The sequence below is a fragment of the Aedes albopictus genome, chromosome 2, assembly GCF_035046485.1.
Source record: "Aedes albopictus strain Foshan chromosome 2, AalbF5, whole genome shotgun sequence".
Taxonomy (NCBI): Eukaryota; Metazoa; Arthropoda; class Insecta; order Diptera; family Culicidae; genus Aedes; species Aedes albopictus.
Genome location: NC_085137.1, coordinates 176,060,955 through 176,082,811, shown reverse-complemented (window position 1 = coordinate 176,082,811; position 21,857 = coordinate 176,060,955). Strand labels below are relative to the sequence as shown.

The 21,857-nt window shown below is 40.7% G+C and overlaps 1 protein-coding gene across 3 annotated transcripts in view; it reads left to right on the top strand.

Moving 5' to 3' along the window:
• Positions 1-21,857, top strand: part of LOC109622797 (ATP-binding cassette sub-family C member Sur) — a 253,803-nt gene that overhangs the window by 47,791 nt on the left and 184,155 nt on the right. For all 3 annotated transcript variants that reach the window (XM_062850774.1, XM_062850772.1, XM_062850771.1), the window contains exon 4: positions 12,176-12,436. In XM_062850774.1, coding sequence (XP_062706758.1) covers positions 12,176-12,436 — 261 coding nt within the window. The remainder of the gene's footprint in view (positions 1-12,175; positions 12,437-21,857) is intronic.

Sequence of the window (21,857 nt, the reverse complement as noted above, 5' to 3'; positions counted from 1 at the left end):
GATATAGATAGCTGATTTGGCCTACCGACATTATGCTCCTTTGATCTTGCGTCCATTTGTTCTAGCGACCATTTGATTTTGTCTGTGGTTTTGTAGCGCAGCAAGAAAAGACAGCCCGAAGAGTGTGACATCGCCGAAGTGCTGTAAGACGGTGATCGGAACGATATGCAGATGCTCCATGCAACTGTCAATAGTGCGTGGTACGAGACTGCGCCTATGGCCACCATGTGCATTGTTCAAAGACCGGGGAGGAAATTAGCTGACAGACAAAACAAAAAACAATGGTGGCTACCAGGTGGAAGGAGCACTTCGAAGATTTGTTGAATGGTAGCAACTCAGGAACAGGATTTACATAATGGATAATGGTCAAGCAGTGGAACCACCGACACGGGATGTGTTTAAGGAGAAACTTCAGAGAATACAAACATGGCTGCCGCAATGGCCGACTTGGTTCCCTACTCGCGTTTTCAAGAGCACCAATCTTGAACATTTGTAAACAAATGTTCTCGATTTGTAAAAGCTGCCTCTTTTTGGAAGTGAGCAAAGCCAGGAAAAACAAGTGCGGTTTGGCTCGATGCTTTGTTCTTCAGATTTGTGCCTCTAAAGTTTGTATGAAAAATTGCAATGGGATTTCTTGATGTTTCACCTTAAGAAGGAGCTGAAAACCAGAAAGGCTGCAGGGAAGGACGAGATTCTGGTCGCGCTTCTTAAAAACGGAAGTGAGAAGCGGATGATCGTAGACTAATTTCGGGAGTAGCACTTGCAGATCCACCATCTGCTCATGTTCGCGGATTTCAAGTGTCCGATTCGTTAAGATATACTGGTTGGCACTCGAAATAGCGAGTCTGGCGTGTATAGACGGAATGGCACTATCGTCACACGATCACACGACATCGATCGTATGGCAGTGGAAGAAGACGACCAAGACGAAGTACATTATTGCGGACACATGACTTACATGTTTTTCCTAAATCGGTACGAAAAATTGTTTTCCGTGTAATTCAAAATTGGGTTGACCAAATTTTAAAATTAAAATTGCATTAGAACCCAAATAATGTCTTTGTGGTAATAATGTCTTTGTGGATTTAACACTTACGGTTATATAAGGTAGAATCCACGAATCAGTCGTTTTTATCTCACTTCTATCCTCTTTCGCACTTTATATAACGTACTTAGCTGATTGAGTATGGATTTGATATACCTTTTTCTACCTTAACTTAGTCTAGAACTTAGTTTATGAACATTTCATAACCACTTCTGTGTCTTGCCATTCAACTATCATAAAAGGAATTAGAGTTGCACCAAGAAAAAAAATGACGATTTGAATAAAAATCCGACTCGGACTTCATTTGGAAGGTGACCCCAAACTTTTGCACGGTGGCTTGTAAACCTAACTGGATAATTTAAATTGTGTTATGAGTTTTTCCGCTAAAATCTAATGAATGGCTCCCAAAGAGGATTGAAATAAGGTTCTAATGCAACTTGATTTTAAATTTTGGTCGACCCAATTTTGAATTACACGGAAAATAATTTTTCACACAGATTTAGGAAGAACATGTAAGTTTAGGTAATCTTTTTGTACTAAAAATTTCATATGAAATTTGTGAAAAGTACCTACGAATCAATTCTAACTCTTTATCTTTCGATAGAGTCTAAGAATGAGTAGATTAAATGAAAAATGACTGAGATATGATTGAAAAACATTTCCATGTTTTTGAGGGGCTGACCCCAAACTTTTGCACGGGAGTGTAACTGATGGGGATTAGTTTCAAGATGTCAGTTTACCTACAAAACTCATGTCTTCCGCAAAGTTTTACAGAATTTTTAAAGTTCCCAAATCAAATGGTGTAAAATTTGGTGTGGAACTCTATACGCAGGGCAATATTACATTTTTAAATCCATCAAATTCAAAATCCTGACGTCCTAGAATGTTCGGATCTTCAGCAAAATTGTTGAGAAGTCATATGACTATGGATGGATGGTCTATCTCCAAGAACTTTAAAAGAGAATTCAATTGATGTTTCACCATTAACGAACTACGTATCTTTAAAAAGTCCTTCGACAATTCCTCTGAAATTTTCTTCAAATTTTTCTAACAAGGACTCCTTTAAAAAAATCTCCAATCATTGCTGCAGGGAGTCCTCCAAGTACTTCTTCAGAAAGGCCTCTAAAGATTCACACACGTTGGAATGTTCCCCACATATTTCTTTTAAACAATTCCTTCAAGGATTCTTTCAGAAAATTTCTGAAAAGTATTCTTTCAAGAATTATTTCATAGACTGCGCCAAGAATTTCTGCAAAAAATCCTTCAATTTCCGTCTCGTATTCTACAAGGATTCCTCAAGGAGTTCCTCCAGGAATTCTTCTATTACGAATTCCTCTCAGAGTTGCTTCAGAAATTCTCATACGATTTTTTTTTCATGAATTCCTTCGAAGAATTTCTCCAACGATTCGTCCTGAATTTCCTCCAAGCATTTGTTCAAAAACTGTTTCAAGCTGTTTTTATAGAGTACTCCAGAAAATTCTTAAGAAAGATTTCAGAAATTCCTGAAAGAATTTCAGGAGTTACTGCTTCTATTTTCTCATCAAATTGCACCAATGATTTTTTCAGTAATTTGTCACAAAATTCTTCCAAGCAGTTAAATTAAAATTTCCCCCAAGATTCTTCACGATTTCTCTAGAGGTTTTCACAGATATTCCAACAGAAATTTCTAGAAGGATTTATAAAGAACTTCAATCAACGAATTCATCGGAAGCTCCTCCAAGGATTTCTTCAGGTGAATTTACAACTATTCATTCATAGATATCTTTAGAAATTTTTCCAAGGATTCCTTTGCTATTTTTTCTGATTTATTTAAATCAAATATTTATCAAGGGGCTTTTTAGGAATCCTCCAAGGATTCCATGAGAAAATTCTCAGAGGATTTTTGCAAAATTCTTCCAACGTTTCATTCAGAAATTTCTCCAAAGATTTCTTCAAGTCTTCCACCACCGATACCTTCAGTTTTTTTCCAAGTATGCTATAAAGATCCATTTCAGAATTTAAGTTTAGTATTAAAATTAAGTTAAAATACATGTTAATATAAACAAAAAAAATCCTTTGGGGATTCTTACAGGAGTTCCTGCATGTGCCATCAAGAATTTTTCCTCAAAAGATTCTTTTTGGAGGACGTCCAAAAATTTGTTCAAAAATTGCTCTTAGGAGTCCAAAGAAGATTTATTTTGGGATTTTTTTCAAGAGCTCCTGCAATGATTCTTTCAGGGAGTTCCATTTCCCCGGTTCGGTGTACAACAACGGGGAATGCGGTTCGGTTCAGTAGTGTAGTCCCGTAGAAAGTGACATCGTGATCATCGGTCGGTGTGCGTGCGTAATGAAAAGAAGAGAATCATTCGCAGTCCTTCAAATTCTTAGGTGATGCAAGACCTCTCTCGTGACATAAAACATCTTTCAAATTGACCTAATAAAGATAGAGCTCTCAGAACGTGTACATAGAGTGGGCCATCGTTTATATGGAAAAATGAAAAATTCAATGGTGTCCCATGAGATCAAAGCTTTTTTGATCCCATTTCAGGACCCAAATAAGTGTGCAAAATTTGGGCACGATCGATTATGTCTACGTTTTGCGCATCGCGTTTGAAGTTTGTATGGGGTTTTACATGGGAAAACACACTTTTTTGCATTTCTCTCATAACAAGCTCGAATTTTTCTATAACCATGCAACCGATGAAGTGAAAACATTGCCTAGGGTGTCCTGAAAAACTTTGTCGAAGACCGCGAAGTGATCTGATGCTTATGAAAAAAGTTATAGCGTTGGAATTCCTTGGCGAAACAGCATGATTTTGTTGCTATTGTTATTCCTTTACATGTTAAAACATATACACAGACATGCGGTTCATTGGTTATAACTATTTTTACACGCATCGGATCGCTTTGTGCTCTTCAACAAAGTTTTTCAGAACATCCTAGGCTATCATTTTACAGTATCGGTTAAAAAGTTTCAGACAAACTTTTTCAACTTATTACAAAAATGCAAAAAAGTATGTTTTCCCATACAAAATCCCATACAAATTTCAATTGCAATGCGCAAAGTGTAGACGCAACCGATCGTGCTCAATTTTTGCACAGATACACTCATTGCACAATTATGGGTCACACACAATTATTAGTCACTTTCCACTTTAATAGATAAATACTAATTAATTGCAAGCTTTTGTTAGCTATTATTATTTTTCGCACATAAGTTGATTTGTTTTGTGTCACTATACGTATTGCACACGGGCTTATACATCAAAACATACATATTTTCAATATTTTTTTGTTCGGCGCAAAACTAGCTGTCAAAGTAACGCTTCGATTGTGCATATCGAACAGTGCGTGCGCTGCTTTCGTAAGCTCTGTAAAAGCGAGCTTCAGTGATTTTCATGTGCGAAATGGTATCGTCACCAGAACAAAGGTATAATTAACGTTCTAAATGTAGAAATTCATGTGACTGCAGCCAATCAAAGCTTATTTCTGGCAAAATTTAAGTGACTCATTATTGTGCCAAGGAACACCGAAAATCACACAATTATGGGTCACTTTTTGTGCAGCATAATATTGACAGTTCTGCGTACATGGGCATTGCATACTTTTAGGCGTTTATCGGTGGTTGTGTTGGAGATTTTGACCCAATTTTGAAAAATTGATTCCAAATCGTGAAAACACGCTTCGTTAAGAGGTTTGAGACCAGTTTTAGATTCTACTATAGTTGATCTATCGAGAATAAGTGATCATTCATTGAAAAAATAAACAAAACATTATTTTTGAGCCGATTTCTCTTAAGTGACCCATAATAGGCAACAAATTGACCCATAATTGTTACACAGCCAATTTTGACCCATTATTGTGGTTTTCATTATTCACCAACATTTTAGTAATTTTCACCGCCTAAAGTGAATTTTATGAGCAGATTTTTATTTAAAACCATAAAGAGGGGTTTCAATGATGAGAATATAAAATAAAAATAATGAAAGTGTTATTTTTGTATGAAAAACGACTCATATTATGAAATGGTTGTTCCTTGAGTGACCCATAATTGTGCAATGAGTGTACTCAGGACCCGAAACGGAACCAATAAAGTTTTGATCTGCGAAAATGGTTCCGATAACCCACACTAGTGTACATTGAGGATGCTGACTAATCCCAAGCCCAATCTATTGGTTCTCTGTTCAATTCTGGTCAATCACGGAGTAGCAAATACGAATTGTACGGTCACCAATGCGTATTCTTTCAATAACTCCTCCAAGTATTTTTATAAAAACTCATCCAAGAATTGTTCCAGCAATTCCTCCAAAGACTTTTCCAGAAACTTCTCCATGGATTCTCCTTGGAACTTCACAATCTCCTTAGCAGGAACCTCAGGCGTGGAAGTGCAGCATAACCATGCTAAAGGCATTGCCATGCTAAAGGTGAATGAATTCGATTTCCGGTCGGCCTAGGGATTTTTTTAACGGAAATTTCCTTGGTTTAGGTATTTGGACACAACGTATTTTCATGCCTGCGCACGATGCAAAATTGACATTGGCAGAGCAAGCTCTAAGTTAATAACTGTGGAATTAGAGCTGAGCAGCAGGTTTTGTCCCAATGACACGAAACGTCAAGAAGTGAAAGAAGAAGGAAATCCTCCCAAAATTCGTTTGAGAATTTATCTAAGGATTCTTCTAGAAACTAATTCTGGGATTCCTTCAAGAACTCCTTCAATTAATTTTCGAGAAATTCCTTTAGGAATTCTTTTAGGAATATCCCAAAAAGCTCTTTTCTCCAGATTTTGTTTTATTAATTCATCTATAATTGCTTCAGTAATTTCTTCAGTGACTTTTCTAGGGGCTCCTCCAAGGGTTCTATCAGGAATTCTGCCATGAAATCCTTCTAGTGTTTCCTTAGGAACTGCACCAAGAATTCAATCAGGACTTATTCCAAAAAATCAGGCATTACTCCATGTATTCCTGCAAATTTTGCATCAGACATCCTCCAAGGATACTCTTAGGAGTTGCTGCAAAAACTTTTTTTTATTGCTTCAGGAACTTCTCCAAGAAATTCTTCAGGACTACTGAGCTAACTGAACTTTGCTGAAGGTCAGAGATGCATTTGAACGTGTTCTGTTCATGTTCTGTTCAAAAGCTGTGCTCGCGAGAGCCGTGTTCATGTTCAAACAATTCAGGTACCTGATCACAGTGCTCTTCGTAGCTAGGAGTAACCCGTAGTAACAGGGAGCAACAAGTAGCAACAAACTGCTACCGTAGTGTCATTTACGAGTTCTCTCTGCAACTGTTACACATTCTAGTAGGGTAAATGATGATGGTTGGACCAACTTGAGACATTTCGATACGTAGTCAAGATGTACGTCAAGAATTTCGTATGATAGAATCGCAATACCATTTCAAATTTGTAGTTGGCAGAAAGCTGTACTCCTCTAGTTTACGAAAAGCACGGAGAATTCCTAAATTACTCAAAAAATAATTGAATAATTCGATTTTTTTTAGAAAAGAATTTTGATCTTGGTTGGACTAACGCAGATTTTGGTTGGACCAATGAAATGATCATGGTTGGACCATGATGTCTGAATATCCAAATATCGGACGAAAGAGTTGCGAAAACAATATTCATCAGGAAACCAGATAGATGCCGGTGACTTCGTGACTTTACACAGTTCAAGAAAACCTCGGAACTCTGAAAGTTTAAGAAAACTGGAGATACACCCCCCAGACCGACGAAAATGAAGGGGGCATGCAGGATTAAGATTTCAGATAGGTTTTAATTGGTCTTATAAATGAATTACAATAAACATTAGAATTCTAATATAGGTTTAATCTCGGATTTAATAATCACCATCAGCGTGTACTACATACTTAGGTAGAAAAATAGGGATTAATGTCCCACTTGCCATAGGGTATTTTTGCCACACAGACGCAGCCTAGGACGCAGCTCTTGGTGGGTGAGCGAGCATTCACTACACTCAGCGAAGTAAACTACCGAAATTCATTGAAATACCTTATGAAATTTAGCCATAACTGTAAAGTATGGATGCCATAAGAATACCTTATGAAAATTGAACATGCTTATTATGACCTAATAACATAAGATAAACTTATGAAAAGAGCAGAAAAATCACAAAATGATGCAGACTGGAATCGATCCATGAACGTCGAGATCACTGCGCTCGTGCCCAACCCACGCGGCTATCGACGCTTGAGAATTTCGTGTTGCTAAATGTGTAAAAAAGCCAAACTATGAGTCGAGTCTGCGTCATAGACCAACCTTATGAAAATCGTTCTAGCGGTTATGAATTGTTTAAAGGCCATTTCATAAGTTAGACCTTATGATAATCTTAGGTTTATTTGCCTGAGTGTATACCATATCTCGATGTAGGGCAGAGATTCATTGTGGATTCAGGGTGATGACAATATTAGGTAGCTGCGAAAATCCTAAATGTATACGATGGGCTTCAGTGGGAGACTGGTGAAGTGCTGTTTGTCAACCAACCGGAGGCACTGTTCTGGTCAACTTAATGTGGATCTTGGTGGACGCGCTAAGGGGAAAGCGACGGGCCGTCTTGATAAGCTCAGCTGTTCGGACCTACGGGACAAGGTGAAGACTTCTTCGGCAAACCGATTCTGGTTTAAGTATCCGGCGGCGTACGAGCAGCAGCTCTTCGGTACACTTTTTTTGGGAACGCGAAAATCTTGTTCAATGTCACCGGGCGCGAAGAAAACAGTAAATAAACTGCATCAGTCCTAGCAACCAACATGGTAACCGCTAGGCCCAACCACAATCATTCGGTGGTCCAACCATCATCATATTCATTTAGTCTAATTTTACTAATTTAATGAATTTTAAATGAAAAATAATTAATTTCAAATATGTCATCTTGACGTCCATATATTTTCGCAGAAGTATAACGCAAAAAATATATGAATTCAAAACTAAATATCACTACTACAGGTGTTACAAATTGAGTAATTTTGTTGTCCAAGTTGCGCTTCTAGTCAGCCATATCAAAATCCTTAATTAATGAAATGATTTAGAGATATACTACATAAAGCCCATTTGATTTCAATACAGAAGGCTACTTTTTGATAATAGTAAGACTTCGACTCAAGTTTTATAGAAAAAGTTGATCAAATCTGTAATTTCCCAAAGTGGTCCAACCATGATCAGTTTTTCAGTTGGTCCAACCATCATCATTTACCCTACCAAACCGCAGAACTAGAATTTTGAAATGAATTGCTAAGTCCCTGCCGACCATTTGACCACATGTATCCAAAAACAGTAAACGGTTTTTCCAATTATCGTTTGTGGATGGCTTCATTTGCGCAAGGCTCAACAAAGGTTTTTGTATAATATGAAAGTTGGCTACAACAGTCATTTCAGTTGCTGCCAAGGTTGCTGCCGTTTCTGAAACTCTTGCTTTGCTCGACGAGATTTTCCTACTGTTTTAAACTCTATGGAATGCTCAATTTAGCATACTAAATATTTAGGGGACATCCGAGCAATTGTGCCGCATAATGTTTGAGCCCTGTGAGTAAAACCTACGGAGCCATGACTGCGTCACGAAAAGATGTACACGAATAAAACCACCACACCCGGCCGGATCTCGATCTGACCTTGATACAACTAATAGTCCCAAAATAGACCAATAACTAAAAATTCCGTAACATTTCAATCTCCCTCTCTTTTCGATAGATAACCCTTAGGGGCTGTCCATAAACCACGTGGTCATGAGGGGGGGGGGATTCGGCCAATGACCATTTTGTATGGACAAATAAAAAATTTTGTATGGACAAATGACCACGCGGGGGGGGGGGGGGGGGGGGGTTGAAAAGTCCCAAAAAAATGACCACGTGGTTTATGGACAGCCCCTTACTTCCAAATTCCCAATCTGACTTGACCCCAAACTTGAACACAGCTCCGTGATCAATCTAGTAATCTAGATTGTGTTCAAAATTTTGAACATGCTCTTGAGAGCTTGAATGGAACAATTTTGGCACGCTCACTGAACATGAGCGTTCAAAATGCATCTCTAGTGAAGGTATGAACTTCCTAAATGGCCTAGATCATGGAATAATTGTGAAATAAAACATGTAAAACTCTTTTATTTAAAATGTTAAACTCGTCAATGTAAACCCTAGTGCCAAGTAGTGGTGAAATTGTGCCCCATACTTTCCATCTTTAGAACCTTTTGCTATCTGTACAATTTTGCTGAAGACACGAACTTTCTTGGTCGTCTGAAATATGAGATAACGGATGCATGTAGATAATAGAGGAGAAAGACTATGAATAGGAAGGAATTTATGAAAAAGTGTGTCTAAGTTGTCCTCTGCAAAGTGATCCTCAACCGGATACAGGAGAAGCTTGACGCCATTCTCCGGCGGCAGCAAGCAGGATTCCGTGCCGGACGATCCTGTATGAATTATATCGTCAGGCTCCTAATCATCTTGGGGCAAATAAATGAATTTCAAGAATCTCTCTACCTGGTGTTCATTGATTACGAAAAAGCTTTCGACCGTCTCAATCATCAAAACATGTGGGGAGGCGCAAGGGTGTCCCTGAGAAAATCATCGGCCTCATTGAAGCACAGTACAGGGCATTTTCGAGCAGAGTACTGCACAGTGCACAACGGTGTCTTGTTCGATCTCATCCAGGTCGTGAACCAAATAGTTGCTGTGGCAGCCCATTACCATGGAGCACCTAAATGACTTCGAACTGGCTGATAACGTTGCTCTCTTAGCTCAACGGCGCTCTGATATGCATAGTTAGCTCGATGATCTCGCCGATCGCTCTTCTTTCAAATCGTTGAATGTAAACACGGTCAACCCTTCCAGTTTTGCGGTAGCTTGGCAAACAGTGGAGAATGTTGAAAGCTTCCAATTTCTTGGTAGCCATATGGCGGCCAAAAGTGGCACAAAGATCGACATAGGTGCACGGATCAAGAAGGCGAGGGCTGATTTTGCGAGTTTAAGAAATGGATGACAAAACAATTTGATTAGTCGACGCAACAGAACACAAACTTTCAACTCGAACGTGAAATCTGCGCTGCTGTAGGCCAGTGAAACCTGGTATGTATCAGTGGAGAACACTCAACGGCTGCAGGTCTTCATTCATAGATGCCTGCGGTATATAATTCGTGCATGGTGGCCTTACAATTGGATATCGTCGATGTCATCAAAAGCTGATAGCGACAGAAATTCGGGAGGTGCGTCGGCCACATTCTTCGCAGGAGCGGGAACGAAATCTGTAAACATGCGTTAGATTGGAATCCAGCATGACATCGCATCAGAGGCAGACCCAGAGGTTCATGGCGGCGCCGCCTCAACAACGAAATCAAGCAATTCGACAGAAATTTGACCTGGCCACAGGTCAAGGCGATGGCTGGCCCAGGATGAAGATCTTTCAATTCGGCCCTCTGCACCACCATGGGTGCTAAGAACTGAAAGTAACAGGTGATAGACAAAATGATCGGGACAGGCAAAATTTTCACTTTTCAAAAAATGTTCGATTAGCTGTAACTTTTTGAAAAGTGCATCAAATATTCTCAAATTTTCACTGTAAGTTGCTCAACTAGTTGTGTATCAGTGGACAAAATTTGGAAAAGATCGGGATATTTTGTAGGAAGTTATGAGCATTTTAGAAAAAGGTAGAATTATCCGATAGCCAACTTTGAGCTGTTATATCTCCGGATTCAATGAACCGAATGCAATGAAATTTTGACCATTTATGACTTATATAATCAGCTTTGAAAAACGTTCGACTCATCTTGAAATTATTTCGAAGGGAAAAAGTTATAGCAATTTCATTTATTTTATGATTTTTTATTAAATTGGTCTATTTTTAATATGGATCCCATTACTATGTCAATGAATTTCCGGCTATGTTGTCAGTTTCTTTCAAAACATATTTATATTTAAGACACTTAGAGGAAATTTTAATGAACTATTTTGAATTTTGAAACGATGTTGAAATTAAAGAAAATTTGGTATTTTATAAGAACAATAATCTAATCGTTATAATTTTCTTCCGTGTTAAGAATTTTAAGTTAAGTCAAAAGTTTTCTATATTAATCATAAAAGGTCAAAATTTCATTGCATTCGGTTTATTGAATCCGGAGATATAACAGCTCAAAGTTGGCTATAGGATAATTATACCTTTTTCTGGAATCTTTATTACTTTGTGCAGAATAGCCCGATTTTTTTCCATTTTTTTGTCCACACAACTAGTTGATCAACTTACTTACAGTGAAATTTTGAGAATATTTGATCCATTTTTCGAAAAGTTACAGCTATTTGAAATTTTTTTGAGAAGTGAAAAATTTGCCTGTTCCGATCATTTTGTCTATCCCCTGTAAGTAGATCTAGGTAGCCATCTAGGTAAAATATGTAACACGTGCCACAGTAATTCAACCCATTAGTCATAAATCTGAAAAATTGTCCTCAAAGAAATAACTGAGCTAAACTTTGGGACTGCAAAGTGAATGAATCGACAATATTTCATTAAAATGGAAAGACAGCCGACTCAACCTCACTGACTGATGAGTCCATATGGCCAATGCAGTAAACCCACGGAAATTCTGATTTACCATTCTGAGAGAGACGGGTTTGATTTTCGGTCATTTCAGGAACTTTTCGTAAGGCGGGCATCGTGCCTGCCACACGATATAGAAATGAAAAATGTTCATATTGTCAGAGAAAGTTTTCAGTTGATAACTGTGTGTGTGCTCATAGAACAGCTGAGAAGCAGGTTTTGTCCCAGTTGGGACGTTACGATATGAAAAAAAAGAAACTAAACTGACTACATGTGTTATTCATGCATTAATACCGCGTAAACTTTTTAGCCACTTGAAAATATTATGAAAAATTATATGATTGATTTGTGAAGGTCAGAATTTTGAATATGTATCATTGAATCCCAATTTCTACCTATTCATCATTATAAATTCAGCTTTCGAAACTCCTAAAGAATTATTTATCACATAAAATTACATTTTGCCAAATCGCTACCCCTGCAACAACTTAATCGTTCAAAAACGATTAATCTTTTCGTCAATTGCTTTTGCCTTCGCTTTCCATCATTTTTCCACAACTAACGAAGCTCGTTTTCAAACGGTTATCACATCCCTTTCCCGTTTTTCTCTCTTTCCAGCGAAACTCTTCCGGTCGACGGCACATATCGTCGATAATGTCAAAAGATACAGCGACAGCACCGACAGCAGCGGCGGCGGGTAAGGGCTACAAGTCCTCTTCGGTTCCGTTTCTATCGCGGATCACTTTCTGGTGGATTACACCGCTACTGTGGCGGGGCTTCGTCGAACCGTTGGAGCTGGAAAATCTTGGAAAACTCCCCGAAGGGGACACCGCTCGGTTCCATTACGATCAGTTTCTATCCATTTATCAGCGCTTCAAGGTGAGTGAGTGGTTAATAGGTTTGGATGTGCACGCTAAGAAAATGTTACTCTAAAATGAGTAAGATTCACACAAAACTGAGCTAAACTGGGACAGCTCAAAAAATGAGTAAATTGCATTTCCAGCGATAGCGCTGGCCCAAGTGTAAAAATCCAATCAATTTAGGCCGTATAATATTCTTCACATCAGCAAGAATATTATACGACCTAAACTGATGAGATTTTCGCACTTGGGCCAGCGCTATCGCTGGGGAAAAAATTACTCAATTTTGAGTTGTCCCACTTTAGCTCGAAAATGAGTGAATTTTCTGACCGTGTGGTGGTTGCTGTTGTTGGTGCCAGCGGGTGTGGTCAGCGATGCGTAACTGAGATGTAATTTCTGAGATGACCATTATAAATCAAAGCCGAGCAGTGCTCCGGGAATGAGGGAGTGCGTGATGTGTTTACGATTAGGGATTTGACCGTTTGTGTAATGATAGAAATCCCAAACGGTGGCGAAATCATCACGAGTGAAATAACACCGTTATCCCTCGAGCAGTCGCGTCTTTGACCACCCTCTGCGACACCACGCACACGCTGTGTACCACAAGCGAGTTTATTTCATGGTGCGTGTACTCAGTACACGACGCGACCGCTCCCGGGTTATTAGTGGGTAAATTGTATGAGCTTGGCTCATTTATACAAGAATTTAGTGATAGAATAATCCTCATTTCCAACGACTCACTATTTATATATGGGCCCCTACAGTCATAGCTGTAAAAGCGTGGGTATTCAGCATTACCATGCTGAATGTGACGGGTTCGATTCCAGGTCGGTCCAGGAAGTTTTCGTAAAGGAAATTTCTGCAACATTCTTAGCCATAGAGTATCTTCGTGCCTGTCACACGATGAACATATGCAAAATGGCAGATGAAGCTCTCAGTTATAAACTGTTGAAGTTTCTGTTGAAGTGTTATAGAACAATAAGCTGAAAAGCAGGCTTTGTTCCAGTTGGGACGTTACACTAAGATAAAGAAGAATAGTAAGAAGGTGTGCTTTGTCTCACTGGGAACGTGACGCCAAGAACAAGAAAAAAGGAGAAGACTCACTATTTATTTATCCCTCTACCCATAGTTACTCTCTCGATTGATCATGAGCATCAGCAATGAGTATGGCCGAACACTTCGTAGTTACAATGTGATCGCTCTGGAATTCTCGCATTCCAAATGGCCGCTTTTTTTGTGAATGGGGCAGATACCTTCCCCTCCTCCGGTAGCTGTTCGGTTTCCCAGATCCTGACTATCAACCGTTGCAGACAGGTGGCCAACTTTTCTGGGCCCAACTTGACGAGCTCAGCAGCGATAAAATCCTTACCAGTTGCTTTGTTGGTTTTGAGCTGGTGGATGGTATCCTTAACTTCCCTGAACGTGAGAGTTTTCGTCCTCTGCTATATTGGCGTAGTCGGGTCAGTCGGTTTTCTCGGTAGAGCCATGCAAACGATAGTGTGGAATGCGGAATCAGATTAGCTTGAGAATTTTCGAATGGCTGACAATGGACTACCCGCTTGGCGCACACCCACAGTTAATCAGCAGGAGTAAATCCATTTTATTTTGTATGGTGAAAAGCATCTAAACTTGAATTACTTGAAATAGAAAGCTTTTACTGAAAACATATTTGGTAGGCTTAATAGGCGTCAAGGCGCCATTCACCGTGGGGGCTCCATTCACCGTGTGCCTTCGAATATTTTTTCATTATTTCCATATTATGATTGAATGATATGACAATTTCCCTTCAATTTCAACAATACAACACTAATGTATTGTTACCATGTCAAAACGCTCATTAAAAACATTTAAAAGTTTCATTTTGACACTAAAGTGTGTTTAAATGAAGCGGGTTTCTGCTCGTTCACTGCATTCATAGTGAAAAAACGAAAACTGCACTAAGGTGATTTAAGCGATAAACTAAATGTAGTAACGTTTTTATTCCACCAAGAAGCAATTAAATTCACATATTAGGTATGTATTTTGCATTACCGAAGTAAGTTTAACAAGAAAGTACGATTACTCGTACTTTTTAATTGAAACAAAAAGGCACGGTGAATGGGTACCCTAAAAATCAATGGTCTCCATTCACCGTGCCCCATATTGTCCCATATATCTAGAAAAAATCGAAAATTTGAACAATCGTTTTTCTAATAAAATCTTGCAAGTTATTACTTGAAATGAATTTAAACGTAGAAAATTCCCTTGGCTGGGTTGTTTTGATCATTTTTAAACAAAGTAGAATAAAATTTCTCATACACGGTGAATGGGTCCCTACTACCACGGTGAATGGTGACCTACCACGGAATTAGGCGACCCTACTACCTTTTACTAATTGTACTATATCACCAAATTTTGTGAAAAATTTTCTACTTCTGTGGATATTGCTTTAATTTTAACCTATAATGAAGGCAATTAAAAGCGGCACCAACAATGTTTATAAGACTAGTGTCAAATGACAGCCCTTATTTGCCCCGAATCGTCTTAGATCCACGGTGAATGGTGCCTTGACGGTAGTCACCATTGTGCACAACCACTACCAAATATTTTTTCGAATAATGTATTCCACTTCGATAAATTTGCCTTTAGATGCTATTCGCCATACAATATTTTTGCGATTTACTTTTAGCGATTTCTCGCGCATAGAAACTAGCGCCACATTGGTCGATGCGGAGAGTAGGAAAACAGCCGATGTAGTTAATTCATTTTCAGGTAAGAGTGATGGAAGTGCGAGTGAAAAATCCGGGATCAGAATCGCGCTACAATATTCGTTGGTCAGTCGGTTTTCTCGGTAGAGCCATGCAAGCGCGAGTGTGGAATGCGGAATCAGATTAGCTTGAGAATTTTCGAATGGCTGACAATTTTCAGGTAAGAGTGATGGAAGTGCGAGTGAAAAATCCGGGATCAGAATCGCGCTGCAATATTCGTTGGTCAGTCGGTTTTCTCGATAGGGCGATGGAAGTGCGAGTGAAAAATCCGGGATCAGAATCGCGCTACAATATTCGTTGGTCAGTCGGTTTTCTCGATAGGGCAATGGAAGTGCGAGTGAAAAATCCGGGATCAGAATCGCGCTACAATATTCGTTGGTCAGTCGGTTTTCTCGATAGGGCAATGGAAGTGCGAGTGAAAAATCCGGGATCAGAATCGCGCTACAATATTCGTTGATCAGTCGATTTTCTCGGTAGAGCCATGCAAGCGCGAGTGTGGAATGCGGAATCAGATTAGCTTGAGAATTTTCGAATGGCAGACAATTTTCAGGTAAGAGTGATGGGGGTGCGAGTGAAAAATCCGGGATCAGAATCGCGCTACAATATTCGTTGGTCAGTCGGTTTTCTCGGTAGGGCGATGGAAGTGCGAGTGAAAAATCCGGGTTCAGAATCGCGCTACAATAATCGTAGATCACTCGGTTTCCACGGTAGGGCGATGGAAACGCGAGCACGAAATCCGGGATCAGTGGTCATCGTTATCAAATAAATCATAATCGTGATGAAGACCGCGATGTGTATTTCCATATAACTAGTGGATCATATCACCTAACAGAGGTGGCTCCTAGATCCACACCTTACCCTACCCTACTAACCACCATTCCTTCCCGTGACAACTGTGGGGATGCTGTGGATTCCACGGTTTCTAGTAGCAACGGTTGTCGAACTAACATTCCTTCCCTTTCCTGATGACCGTAAGGACGTGGCCAGCGCCGTTATTGACTTTAAATAGCTGAACTCTCGAATTGTGCACATTGAGAATGGTTAGCTAGTCCCAAGCTTTCACATTCATTGGCTCTCTGTGCAACTTCGATTGTTCTGGTCAATCACGGAGTAGCAACTACGATGTGTACGGTTATCTTTGCTTTGCTTTGCTTTGCTATATTGGCGTAGTCGTGCTCTTCCGTGCTTCCGTTCTGCACACCATTCAGGTGCTCAATCGAAGTGCTGCTTCCACCTTTCGATCTCCTCACGTCCGTACGCCAAGGCGCGGCCATTCTTATTCCTGCATGGCTTCTGGTACAACTTCCTTGTTTTATGAGTACGACACAGCAGTTTCAGTTTAGTGCACTCTGCTTTATCCAGGCGGCATTTGTTCCCACGAAAGAAGCGGGTCTGCTGTATCCGCTTCTGTTTATAACATTCCACGTTCTGCCGGGTTCCTTGCTGCAGCATTACCGCTCGCGCTGCGTTCTTCTCCTCCAAAACCGTTCTGCACTCTTCGTCAAAGCATTCGTTTCGTCGATTTCATTCCACGTACCCGATTGTGATCTTGGCTGCGTCGTTGATGGCTGCTTTCACTGTACTCCTTACCTTACCTTACCGATCAGGGGTGGCCTCTGCTGTACATAGTAGCCGTCTCCATTCCACTCGGTCAATGGCTGTTTGTCTCCAGTTCCGCACTCTGCGTAGGGTCCGCAGATCGTACTCCACTTGGTCGACCCACTTAGCTCGTTGCGTTCCACGTCTTCTTGTACCGGTCGGATGACTCTCGAGAACCATTTTAGTCGGGTTGCTATCCGACATCCTGGAGACGTGACCCACCCACCGTAGCCTCCCGATTTTCGCGGTACGGACGATGGTTGGTTCTCGCAGCAGCTGATGCAGCTCGTGGTTCATCCGCCTTCTTCAAGTCCCGTCTTCCATCTGCACTCCGCCGTAGATGGTACGCAACACCTTCCGCTCGAAAACTCCAAGGGCGCGTTGGTCCTCTGCACGTAGGGTCCATGTTTCGTGCCCATAGAGGACGACCGGTCTAATCAGCGTTTTGTAGATAGTTAACTTCGTGTTACGGCGAACTTTATTAGATCGTAGATTTCTGCGGAGTCCAAAGTAAGCACGATTTTCTGCCACAATGCGCACCTGAATTTCTCTGTTGGTGTCGTTGTTGGCGGTCACCAGTGAGCCCAAGTACACGAATTCCTCAACCGCCTCGATTTCATCACCGTCGATATAAATTCGGGGTGGCAAGCGCGGTGCTTCCTCCCTGGAGCCCTTTGCCATCATGTACTTTGTCTTCGACACATTAATGACTAATCCGATTCGTCTGGTTTCACTCTTTAGTCGGATGTACGTTTCCACCATCGTTTCAAATTTGCAAGCTATGATATCAATATCATCAGCGGAACCAAGCAGCTGAACGGACTTCTTGAAAATCGTACCACTCGTGTTAATCCCCGCTCTCCTTATTACACCTTCTAACGCAAGCACGAAAGACCATCACCTTGCCGTAACCCTCTGCGAGATTAAAAGGGACTCGAGAGTGTCCCTGATACTCGAACTACGCACATCACCGGATCCATCGTCGCCTTGATCAATCGAATCAGTTTATCCGGGGATCCGTATTTGTGCATAATCTGCCATAGCTGTTCTCGATCGACTGTATCATACGCCGATTTGAAATCGATGAACAAGTGATGTGTGGGCACGTTGTATTCGTGGCATTCCTGCAACACCTGGAGGATGGCGAACATCTGGTCCGTTGTAGCGCGTTCACCCATAAATCCAGCCTGATATTGCCCCACGAACTCTCTTGCAATCGGAGATACATGGCGGCATAAAATTTGAGAGAGTATCTTGTAGGCAGCGCTCAGTAGTGTGATCGCGCGGTAGTTCCCGCAATCCAACCTGTCGCCCTTTTTGTAGATGGGACACACGATACCTTCCATCCATTCCTCCGGTAATACTTCATCCTCCCAAATCTTGGTAATGACCCAGTGTAGTGCTCTCACCAGTGCTTTCCCACCGTATTTTCGAAGCTCGCTTGGTAGTTGATCTGCTCCAGCGGCTTTGTTGTTTTTCAACCGGCCAACCTCCTCCTCAATCTCTTGGAGGTCAGAGACTGGAAGTCTTTCGTCCTGTGCACATACATACTCCTAGATCTGTTACCACGCCACCTTGGGTACTCGCAGCGTCGCCATTGAGGTGCTCATCGTAATGTTGCCGCCACCTCTCGACCACCTCAAGCTCGCTCGTGAGTATATTCCCCTGATTGCCTCGGCACATGTCGGCTTGTGGCACAAAGCCTCTGCGCGAGCGGTTCAGCTTCTCACATTCGCTGTCGTACCAGTCGTTTCTGTGATTCGGAGTTGCGAAGCCGAGGTACTACCTATGGCGGATCAGATGTCCCTCCAGCCATCTTCAAGTGTAGCTGCGCCAAGCTGCTCTTCCGTTGCTAGGGCCACTGCTCACTGCTGCGCGTAGTATTGAGCCACTTCTACGTTACGCAGCTGCTCTATGTTGAGGAATGCCTGTAGGGATTGACGAAGGAGTCTCTAGAAATACTCCTGGAGGAATATCTAGAAGAATTCCTGGATGAATTTCTAAAGGCATTTCTGAAGGAATTCCTGGATGAATCTTTAGGGGAATCCATGCAGCAATTCCCAGAGGAATAATTCCTGGAGGAATCTCTGAAGAAATTCGTGGAAGAACCTCTAGAGAATTTCCTGGAGGAATCCCAGAAACAATTCCTGAAAAAATTGCTGATGGAATCCTTAGAGAAATCCTGAAGGAATGCTAAGAAGAGTTCGCGAAGGAACTCCTTGAGGAACCCCTGTAGCAGTTCCTGAAGGAATCCCTGCAGGAGATTCTGAACCCCGGAAGCAGTCCCATGAGGAATTCCTTAGGAAATCCCAGGAAAGCTTTCTTAACAAATTCCTGTGAAAATATTTCTGTAGGAAATAAAAATATGAAGGAATCCAGGTCTGCAATAATTTTTGGACGAATTATTACACTGAAGTTTTTTTTTACGCGGTTTTTTTTTACGCGGTTTTTTTTTACGCGGTTTTTTTTACGCGGTCCGTCCTAAAAAAAAACCGCGTTATTTCAAGACCCGTCGTAAAAAAAAACCGCGTTATTTCAAAAACCGTCGTAAAAAAAATCCGCGTTTTTTCAAAAACACGCGTGAAATACTCAGCACCACATCTAACGTGACTTGACTTTTTTTACGACGTTTTTTGAAATAACGCGGTTTTTTTTTACGACGGGTCTTGAAATAACGCGGTTTTTTTTTACGACGGGTCTTGAAATAACGCGGTTTTTTTTTACGCGGTTTTTTTTTACGCGGGACCATTACCGTCGTAAAAAAAAACTTCAGTGTATTGGAATCTTTGGGTGGACTCCCAAAAAAATGTTTCAATGAACTCCTGGATTATTTTTTAGGAAATATCTGGTAAAATTTCCTGTAAGAGTTTCTGGAAGGTATTGCTGTTGAAATACTTCGAATTATTCTAGATTGAATTATTGAAGCAATCTCTAGTGGAATTCTTGAAAGAATATATGGAGAAACCCCTGAAAAAATCTCTGAAAAAATACTTGCAAAAATACCTAAAGAATTTCTGTTGTCATTCCTTTGGGAATCCCTGGAGAAATTTTTGGAGGAATTTTCGAAAAAAGTACTGGAAGGAGCCTCTAAAGATGTCCCAGGAAAAATTCCCGGAGGAATGTCTGCTAAAACCATAGAAAAATTCTTGAAAAATTCTCTGGAGCAATCCATGATGGAATCACTGAAGTCTATGCATTCTTGCAGCTGTAAAAATTTCTGAAGGAATCGTGGGGTAGGAATTCTTGAGGCATTCCTTGGAACAACCCCTAAAACAATCCCTATCGGAACCCTGCAAGATACTCATGGAATTCACGAAAGAGAAGCTTCTGGAGAAGTCCCTTGAGGAATTCCTGAAACAATCCCTGGAGAAGTTCTTGCATAAATGCCTAAAGGAATTTCTGAAGGTGTCCTTGAATGAACTCGTAAAGAAATCCCAGGTATTTTGCTCTTAGCATGACGTTTGTTTGAATTGAATACTAGTGAAATTCGTGTAGCAGTAGCACATAACTGCACTCTATAGAAGCATATGGTTCTACAAAGTCCTTCTTTTTCCCTATCGGAACCGGTTCCTGAATATATGGAAAATTCGGCATGCTGTTTCGATATTCCATGAATAAACATCACAAAATTTAGCCATTCAACCAAGCTTGTTATTTGTTAAAATTCTATGATAAAATTGAAATGATTCTCTTGGAGAAATATTTGGTGGAATTTCCTATGGTTCTCGAGTAAAAAAGATAAATAAAAACCTTGATTGTTAGAATAGTTTATTTTTTGAGATATCTTTTCTGGAACTCTTAGTTATTGATAATATTTGAGTTGGCTCAAATAAAAAAAATCTAGTGTGTAGGGGTGGGGGGGGGGGGGTCACGGTCCCCCTCTGCCCACCTCTGGCTATGCACAGTGTATATATAACGCCTATAAGTTATGCAACCAAAGCGTGCTGTGCCGCTTGACCTTATTCACCTTATTCACCACATAATCTAACACGAACACTATAAATAACCCTATCCATGGATCGCATCACCGACCCAACGGTGACTCCCAGATCTCCCATCCTTTCCGTCTAACAAATACCCCAGTCCGTGCGGGTTGTGGGGACGCAAAGTGCTCTCGGTCTCTAGTAGCAACAACCAGTACACTCTAACATTCCTTTCCCTTCCCAGCTGATTATAAGGACTTGGCCGGCGCCGTTATTGATCAAATATGCATGAGCTGCTAAAATTGCACTTTGAGAATAAGTGGAATGTCCCAGCCCCTTATTCAGTTGGATCTCAGTGCAACTGGTACCAGTTCAGATCAATCACGGAGGAGCAACCATTGACATGTATAGTCAGAATTGATCGTTGATCGTTTGATCGATCGATTTAGTGTTGAACGGTGTATCACTTCACAAGACTGGCCACTAAGTCGCACTATTTGTCTTGCTGCTGTTGGTGACACAAAATGCGATATAATACCATGATTAATTATGGCGATGGGTACCGACGCGCTGCTTCGACTTCGAACTTACTCATCGCCCTGAACTGAGACCTGAGTCGTTTTTTCTTGCATTAGGACAGTTTGGAACTGTATGTGGAAGAAACTAGCAGGGTACTTTTCCCTGTAATGAACTGTCGATATTGAAATTTTGCTATTGGGCGTTGTATGCTAGTCCGCGTTGTCTAGTGTCGTGCTTCCTTCAAAGAGCATTAAACATGCCGCGTTTAAAAAAAATGCACCATAATTTATCAATAGATCGACATTCCAAGCTAAAAGTATCTCAGATGGCTCTTTTTTGTGTGGTAGTAAAATAATTTTCTCGGTGAAGAAACTGTTCCGGAACATGAAATAAACACAAAACGTTGCCTTTTCAAACCATTCTTGATTTCTATTCACTAACTATTCACAAAAATATCCCGTTTTCTAACAATTAACATTTTTCGCGATTTTTCCATACGATTTGACAGTTCTTGACTGCCATGCTTCCGTGAGCTCGAGGTGAAAATTTAAGAAAGTTGACAACCGAGAGTAGCACAGACGATGCATTGAATACAAGCGATGGTGTCGCCGCCGGGCTGTCAGCGCTGGAAACTAGATGCTATAAAAGTTCT